Source organism: Dipteris shenzhenensis, chromosome 5 (genome assembly GCF_047967505.1).
Source record: "Dipteris shenzhenensis isolate YYH24624 ecotype China chromosome 5, Dip_SZ_1.0, whole genome shotgun sequence".
NCBI lineage: Eukaryota > Viridiplantae > Streptophyta > Polypodiopsida > Gleicheniales > Dipteridaceae > Dipteris > Dipteris shenzhenensis.
Window position 1 is genome coordinate 14,257,081 of NC_141600.1, and position 9,605 is coordinate 14,266,685.

General features: G+C 38.9%; 1 protein-coding gene across 1 annotated transcript; it reads right to left on the minus strand.

Moving 5' to 3' along the window:
* Positions 1-8,324: 8,324 nt before the first annotated feature.
* On the minus strand, positions 8,325-9,264 carry LOC147901657 (uncharacterized). The gene is given in 2 exon segments (XM_087375205.1): positions 8,325-8,930; positions 9,016-9,264. Coding segments are annotated over 2 exon segments (855 nt in total).
* Between the last annotated feature and the right edge of the window lie 341 nt (positions 9,265-9,605).

Sequence of the window (9,605 nt, forward strand, 5' to 3'; positions counted from 1 at the left end):
TATGACAGCAGTACCTCAACAGTAATAATATAATAGTACACAATTAAAACTAATAGTACTAAAAACTGTTAAGGTTCCTCATTGCGGAGCATCCCCGAGAGAAACAAGATGCCTTTCTATTACAAAAAAGAGTCCCCATAGGGACAGCTAAAAATACAAAACGCACACAAAAATATGTAAGAGCCATTTTGCACAAATACATGCTTAGCAATAGTTCTTATAGAGAAATGTTTGCCAAGATTCGTTCGTGTACCTCCTGGGGTACACGATACACCGTTCTGTGGCCTTTACCCTTGTGCTTTGCTTGCAACATTTGGAACTTTATTGCCAACACCACATCAGCATGCACTATAGTGGGAGGTGCATCTTTTAGTATTGCATAACTACTTTTGCATTTTGGGATTTTTGCATAAAAGATTCCAGAAACCACTTGATCCCCAATGTTGAAGACATTACCCCATCCATCCGTCTCTTGCTCTATGAGGATTGTTTTTTATTTTGAGCACAGCACCACATAATAATCCTCATTATCTTCATTTGTAGGGGACCGTAGTACTGCAAAATGGTCACCCATTTGAAGCATGTTAGCCAGCTAGTCTCTATCAGCATATGTTACAGATTCCTTCTCCATGTCTGATGCAGTTTGTCCATTGATGGTTCAAGGTCCATGGACTTGCATGAGATAAATTGGTGCACTTATCCCATGTTTCATCCATGCAGAATGAACAAAAGCATGACAATTGTCTAAACAAGGCTTGTGTGGGATCTTTGTTACTAAAACCCAATATGCAGTGTGTTGAACAACTTCCTTTGATGGTCTGGAAGTTCCATGCTTTAGACCTGTCAACATCACCAACCTTTACTTCTATGAAGAGCCTTTGTTTAGAATCATCTCCCATCTTCCATGCCAACCATTCCACAACATCGTCTGCATTTTGTAGCTTTGCACCATTTACATCCAATTGCTTACTGTAGTGCAGACTTTATGACTGCACCAGCCCACTCATGTTCTCCCTTGCCATGACCGCTTCCGAAAAAGCTCCACATCATCCGAATGCCAGTCAAAGAGGAATACCTAGCATAACAAACAACAAATATATTGCATTTAAAAATATGCAACATCTTCAGCGTGATGTAGAAAATAGGGGGGCAGTGTCCAATGTCTTACCTTGCAACAAAGTAAAATGCGCGAGCGGCCTTGAACTGAGATGCTGCCCCATCTGAGCAAACCTAGTGTCTTTTAAACTTCAAGCCTTTAGACACCAACCATTGATGGTGGAGCATAAAGCAATGTTGCACAAATAGTGTGTCATGTTCTTTGTCATCTGAAATGTAAAAGATGGATTGCTTTTTTATCTCGCTCGTCTCCTTCCAATAGCAAATATGAACCAAGATGGCCACTTGGTCATTATGCCAATGCATTGATTGAACCTCATTTTGCACTTTGAATGTACGGTTCTCTGCAAAGTCAACAACTGAAAGCACCACATCATCAGGAAAATTTGTGGTGCCCAGTAACTATGAAAGTTGTGAGTGATAAACACATTTAAGTGTTGCAAGAATTGAGGGATGATGATGGATGGAGGAGTTTTCTTGTATAAGAATTTTATTCTTTTCTTTGCATCAACTTTTCCTGTATCCTCGGTGACATATTCATACGTATTCCATCTTATCAATGCACCATTTGCATCATCCAACTCACATGGGCAAAACAACGGTTCTGGGCACTTGTCACATTTGCGTAATAAGCATTCAAGCTTGTGCCATTCAGCATCCTCTTCCTTTGGACATACTACCGAACGCCACATTTTAAACAAAAAAGAACAATTGCTGGTGTGGGCAACACACGTGTCCTCCCCTTGGGACCTACAAACCTTGCATAAAGCAATCACACATATCTCGATGCAACAATGTGCTATTATTCCTCATGGAATTCACTGCTAGTCAGAACAAGTCTATTCTTGTATGGTAAATACAATAACAAGTATTTCTTTCCTTTAGGTTTTTAATGAAATAGGGCTTCAAATTCTGAAAAGAACGGAAACCAATATCTATGGAAAGATGCTCCTCCTTGAAATTAAGGAAGAATTCTGCTTGCAAAATCAATCATGAACAATCAATATTATTTAAACCTAGACAACAAACAAAAAAACTATAAGTTATTTAAAACTTATAGTGCCATCATTATTTTTCTAAGTTCTATCACTCAATTACTAAGTCTTAACGCTACTAGTAGTGCCAAATATTAGTAAGTGCTAGATAGTAATAAATGCTAAATAGTACTAGGTGCTAATTATTGTTGTAAATTCTAGATAGTACTAAATAGTAAATGCTAGATAGCACTAAATATGTTTACATAGTACTAAATGCTAGATAGTACTAAGTGTGAATATTACTATGCTAGTTTAGTACTATTAGTAAGTGCTAATATTACTAAGTGCTAGATAGTACTATTAATAAATGTGCTATATAGTACTCAGTGCTAATATTAGTAAGTGCTAATATTACTAGGTGCTAGATAGTACTAGTAGTACTAAATATTAAGTGGTAATATTAATAAGTGCTAATATTTTTAATATTAGTAAGTGTTGGATAGCAAGTGCTAATATTACTAAATAGTAAATGCTTGATTTGTAGTACTATAAGTACTAAATAGATGGTAAGTGTGCTATTACTAGGTGCTATATAGTACTATTAGTATTGAATAGTAAGTGCTAATATTACTAAGCGCTACGAATTATTGAGTCCTAAATATTACTCAATAAATAGTACTTAGTGCTAAATGTTACTAAGTGCTACATAGTACTAAACAGTGCTAAAATACTGCAAAATAATACTAAATAGAACTAATAGTAGTAATAGCAGAGTTAAGGAAAGGAAGAGTGTAAGAAAATAATACAACGTCTGTGCTCAACAGATAATAGGATCTCGACGCAAGAGAGAAAACAAGATAGTATGGAGAATCAAAAATTTGATTACTGTAGAACCGATACAATAGATGGCGCTGCCTCCTAGCCGTGCGCTCCTATGAAAGAAGCTTTGATGGTGATCTAGAAACAATAGAGGACGGAGGCTGGATGCTAAGGAATCAGGGCTGCTGTAGCCAGATGATGATTAAATGGGCTTCACGGGCTCGCTCTTATATAGCCACCAGTCATAGTCGGTTGGACCCAATATGGTGACCGACCCAGTTCACCCAAAACGGTCGACTGGGGGTCAGTCTCAAAATAGGCCACTGACCACACAATAGAACCGGTGCGCAAAACAGAGCAATTGACCTACGATTCTCGTTCGGGATCATCTGGACCTCCAAACGGGCCCTGCAACCCGAGAGTGGGCTGCCCCGGGAAAAGCTCCATCTACCCTCAGTGCAGTCAGTCATGGGATGCCTTCCCGCACTTGCATGTAGCCTCGTTGGCAGTGTGCCAACTCCGTCTAGCCATCAGGCCACACATGGCCCCCATCTAGTGTAAACCAGGACCTACCGGATAACCGAGCTACTCAAATGCCTTCTCCTCATATGGGGGGCTTACAAGTAGAGTTAGCTGGTTCTCACGTAGTTACATGAGAGTGGAGCATTGATATCTAACACCCCCCCTCAATGTCCACCTGCAAGTGAACTTACTTTTTTGGCCCAATGCCGAGACGATGAAGATGCCTCTCCAGCAAGTCTCTTCCAAGAGCCTTCGTGAAGATGTTCGCAGCATTCTCTGTAGTCGGAAAGTACACCAAGTCGACCTTTCCATCCATGATCAGCTCGCGTACAAAGTGATATTGAATCTCAATGTGTTTTGTGCGAGCGTGGAACATCGGGTTCTTTGCAATCGCCATGCAACTCTGATTGTCACATGATAACTACGTAGGCTTGTCCTACACTGCACCCATGTCCCCCAAAATCCTCCTCAACCATACTGCTTCGGAAGAAGCAAAGCATGCTGATTTGTACTCGGCCTCAGTAGAAGAAAGAGCAACTATGGGTTGCTTCTTGCTGACCCATGACACAACTCCAGATCCAAGTGAGAAATAGTACCCTGTCACTGATCTTCTGCTGTCCACGTCTCCTGCCCAATCCGAGTCACAGAATCCGATCAAGATGTTGCCCTTGGTATAGGTGATGCTGTACTTCGCTTCGTCCACCAGTGGTGATGAATCCTCGTTTGAGAGCTTCATGTCAACCTCCATAGGGGTACCAACTGTCTTGCACTCAGCCATGCCAAATGCCTTCAGTATCTCTCTAGCATACTTCAGCTGTGAAATGAAGATCTGTTTCAGCTCCTTCCAAACTTCAATTCCCAAACAGAAATGCATTAGTCCGAGGTCTGTCATTTCAAACTCTCTTCCTAGCAAATGCTTCGTCTGCGAGATCTTCTCTTCATGGTTCCTTGTTATGACAAGGTCGTCCACATAAAGGACCAAGATCATACACCTGCGTCCTTCTCTGAAGATATACAAATTTGCATTAGATGGCCTCCTCCTGAACCCATTTTGCAGAAAGTAGGCATCAATTCGTTGGTACCACGCTCGTGGGGCCTGTTTCAGCCCGTAAAGTGCCTTCTTCAGTTTGTAGACTTTACCTTCTGAACCGGGGATCTCAAAACCTGGTGGTTGTTCCACGTATACCTCCTCCTTGAGATCGCCTTCCAGAAAGGCGGATTTCACATCCATCTGAAACACGGGCCAACTTCCTTGGGCAGCTAAAGCCAAAACATTGTGAATTGTGGTTAGTCGAGCTCTGGGAGCAAAAGTGTCTTGATAATCAAAACCATGTACCTGTGCAAATCCTTTTGCCATGAGCCGAGCCTTGTACTTATCCAACATGTCGTCGGACTTGTACTTGATCTTGTACACCCACTTCGTCCCGATTACCTTGCATTTTGGTGGTCGATCCACAAGGTCCCAAGTGTTGTTCTTCATTATGGAGCCATACTCCGACTGCATAGCCTCCATCCACCTATCATCGCCCTGTGCCTCTTGAAGACACTTCATCTCAAAACTGCATACTTTCTTTCTACTAAAAACGAAGTAGGATGATTGGTCCAGAACTTGTGCCACTGGATCAAGATGAGAACTCTTTTGGTCCAAAAATTGGTTTAATTGAAATTACAATCATTGAGAATGGAAGTGTGCTAAGCATCATCTCACTCAGGCAATGTTGCACCCTCTCTCAATTACATCTCAATTACATAATGACATTTTAATGGAGTCGGAGAGCATTGTCTCCGAAGGATTTCATTTGTTCTCAACAACAAGAAGGTGAAGTAAATTTTTAAGATTGTTTTTAGTTTAATTATTTCAGTTACAATTTTGACATCGTAATTATGTGCAGATTCTACAAAGAAGAGAAAGTACAATAAAGTGCAAAGATGTTGCGAGTACAATTATTGAGATAGATCAAAGCTCATGAGATCAGGTAATGTTTTAAGTGATTTTAAATCTAAACTAATAACAAAGTCTAGATCTAATTTAAACTTGTTGCTTTGCAGATATCAAAGACTTTAATTATGTTCATGCGGCTGGGATGGAATGAGGTATACCAAGCTATTATTAAAAAGAGACCACATTTTTTTTGCAGACAAATTTGAAACTTGTATACTCAATTACATCAAATTCTTAGAATAATAGCTGCTATTTTGCCACGAAATTGTGTCACAAGAATATATTTGTCAAGAGAAGTTAAATGACATGGACTATCTCTACTGCATATGAAAAACATCCATAAGCCTGCATTAAACATGCCATGGCATATCCACTTCATTCAAGGAGTCTGCTACTCAGTGGAAGGCTCTATGGGAGGGTTTGAGAAAGATTGTTGAGAAGGCTGATGCTCGGAATAAATGTGTTCCTTCTTCTACTCCAATTGTTCCTCCTTGTGAGCGCCCTCTTGTGTATTTTGCTCATCCACCTTCACCTACTCTTGAACCTTCTCCTCATCAACTTTAATAGGCTCTTGCTTTACTGGCTCCTCATCCACCATCAGTGGCTCCTACTTTGCATGCTCTTTAATAGAAGAACTAGATCCAACATGAATGGGCTTCTTTTTTTGCTTCTCTTTAGGAGCCTTCTTTGCATACTTGAGTAGATTTTCAATTGTAAGAGCTCTATATCCATTTATATCAATGGATGTGTAGCTATCCTCTTGAAGCTGTGAGGAGAGAGAAATGTATCAGAAATTCATTGACATCTTGTCATTATATATAAGATATGCAATAAAGATCTTTATATTTACCATCTCTGGTATTTGTGCTCCAAAAAAGTGTCCAGCATGTACTTGGCATCATGGAATAATGTTCTCCACCGACATGAATTTGGATTGTCTTGTTGTGGTACCTACACAAGGATATCATCATTGAGAGATGGTTGTGAAGAAAGATGCATCAAATTTGTGGAAAAGGAAATCATTCTCTCACCGGCATATCAATAATTTGAATGGTGTCTAATAAATTTACATTGGGAGGACATAAATCCAATGCAGTGAAAAGTCTCTTCAGACACCTACAATGTATATTTTGAAAGTCATCAATGGTCCAAAGCTAATAAATAAAATAAAAGATAAAGGATGAAAACAACATACAGATTCAATCCTTTATGGGTGCCATATAGAGAGTTGATTTTAAAGCACCACTTGTCTTTAAGATCTACACAAAGTAGGCTCCAATGGTTGCTGCAAGAGAAGAAAATACATCAGTGGTTCTCTACCAAGAGACAAATATGTATGCTAATACAATTTAATCACGTATCTTGCATTGAAAGCAAATAACAAGAGTGTAACATTTTTGAAGTTGTAGTATGTAAACAACTTCTTCAACTCAGTCGGTGCAACCCTTGGATCTTCGAGTTTTACAGAGAAGGTAGTATCAATTATAAAGACTTCATGCTGGGCTTCCTAACGTAATTCATTCCTGTACATACTATTCAAGAAAACATCAGCGGCATCAATGAAGAGGAAGAGTTCTTGAACAAGGTTTATGTATTGTCCCCCAATATTCAAAATCAATTGTTAAGCACTTCAACATTATTAAGACTATACCAAATATGAAAACGTCAAAAAAAACTTACCAAAGGACAACCATGATAATTTGATCAGTGACCCACTCATTCTTTGATTTGAGTGCATTTATGCATTCAGTTGTCATGGTAATATCTCTTGCCTCAAACATAGTCACGTAAGAAATAAAAAATCTAGAACCCAACTCAGCCAGCCTTTGACAATTTATCAAATCTCTTAAAATTGTCTCATGAATAAATTGCTTGTTGCTTTTCTCCCTTTCTAGTGCAATGCATCGCAGTAGTTGCTACCAAAGTAGAAGCATCTCAAAGGGGCCATCACCAAAGAAAGGGTCAATAAGTGCATATACTCAAGCAAGCTAAACTAAGAAGGTTTAAGCAAAAAACATTAGCACTAAGAGAGATTAGAAAAGCACAATTTGCCATGGGATTTGCTATCCCAAAAGCCCCATTCCAAAGGCTTGTCAAGAGAATTTGTGTTGAAGATTGGAATCTTGAACATCGATGGTAGAGAACAGCCTTGTATACTCTTCAAGACGCTGCTGAAGATTATATGATAGAGTTTTTTCAGGATGGAATGCTTGTAGTTGTCCATGCACATAGAGTCACACTCATGGTTAAAGATATTGAGATGGTGAAGAGAGTAAGATATAGATATGACAAGCTCCTTTATCCCACTGATTGGGTAGATAAAAAAATGAGAAACGTCTCATTGGTTCCACCAGCCCGACAACCAAAGGATGAGGGCATTCAAATACAAGAAGTGACACATAACAGAGACACAAGGGCCAAGGTTGCCTATAGGACCTTTTCCATGTTTTCTTGCTATAGATTTGGTCCTTGCCATATCCAATCTTCTTGACTTAAAAAACATCAAACACAAATTACATCATAGTACACCAACATACCAAACCACTTTCTCATGCTTCAAACAATGGAAAATATGCTACAGAAAGATTTTTTAAACAATATACTCTAAATAATACCAACATACTAAAATCGCTTCACAGGTAAAAAATGTTTTAAAAAGCGATTTAAAGTGTCATACACTAGCTAGCCATCAAGGATGAATTCACGTTTTGGAAATAGTTTCAAGTAATGAAATATGCTCAAAAAAGTGAGTTTGTGTGAGATGACTTGCTAGGAAGCATGAAATCACTTTTTTACCAGCCTCTCCCACTATATCAACCATCTCTTTACTACAAAGATTTTGGTTTTTCATCGACAAATGGGCAATGATTGGGAGACCGTAGTTTGGTTTTTCAAAGCTTTGTCTAGGTTTTTGGGTGGGCATGAAATGTTCCAACAAATAGCGAAGGTCATTTTGATTGAAAAGTTTTGTTTGTTGTCTGGGATAAAAATCTCCTTGCCTTGATAGCACCAATAGATGGCTTGATTGGTACCTCTTTGCCATTTGTAGATTTTTTCAAATCCTTTGTTATATGAACATCGCCTCCATGGAGACCCATATCAGACAACACTTTCTCCAATGCTTGGAGAGCATGTTTTCTACTTCTTTTAGGACGAAGCTTCCAAGCAAATCCAATATAAAGAAAGACCAACTTCTCCACAATTTGACACAGTGCATGCAATGTGCATATATGAACATTACTTAATGGAATGTCAAGAATAGCCTTAAATTTTGGATCTACTTTGTCTCTATTTGGTGCCCTCTTCCACCATTTATGACCCATCACATGTGCTGGCTCTTTGCAATACAGACAAGGAGACTTTGAATTTCCTCCTTTACTTACATTATACATACACTTAAGCGTTTTCAAATCACCTGCCATATGCCACTCTACTTGAAAGTCACCTTTGCCTGCAACATGGAGATGTTCATCTTGAATTTGACTCTTGATTATTGTTGGTATGTTAGTATGGTGAAATACCCAAGAAAGAGTTTCATGGTCCTCTGTCTTGACCTGTGAAAATAAAATTCACACTGTAAGATTATTTTAAGATTGAAAAAAAGAGCATTGCCTTATATAATATGGAATGTTTGCATACCTCAAAGGAGCCTAACCACCATATATGTTTTTCTGATTGCACACTGAAATAGCTTGTATCTTGTTCAGTATAACTGATGTACATATCAAGTGCTCGATTCATTAAGGTAACAGTGAGACTGCCTTGATCTTTTTTCCCTTAACAATCTCACACATCCAATTTGATAATGAATTTCAAAACACCTTTGCATTCTTTGAATGAAAGACTATAAAACTCTACCATTCTTCTCTGCATTTGTTTAAGGTCCATGAGAAGAAGCGATTGCACCATCTTCACATTGACTTAGAAGAACAATATGCACCAGTGCAAAAATGACAAAAAGTCCACTTGTAAGTGCTGAGTAGAAGGAGAACATGAGAAGAGGAGGCTTGAACACATTGACTTATGGTGCGACGGAAGCATCTACCCGACATGTCCTTCAAAAAACTCTACACCTCCATTTTCTAATCCCACATCGCTTTTATGATTTGTGGGGGACGAAGCTAATGGATTGTATGGATACATTGGGGCTCATCAATCCAATATGGAAATGTACAAGATGCTATGTATGCAAGAGAGTACGGAAAAGATACAAGTCAACTTTGACAGAG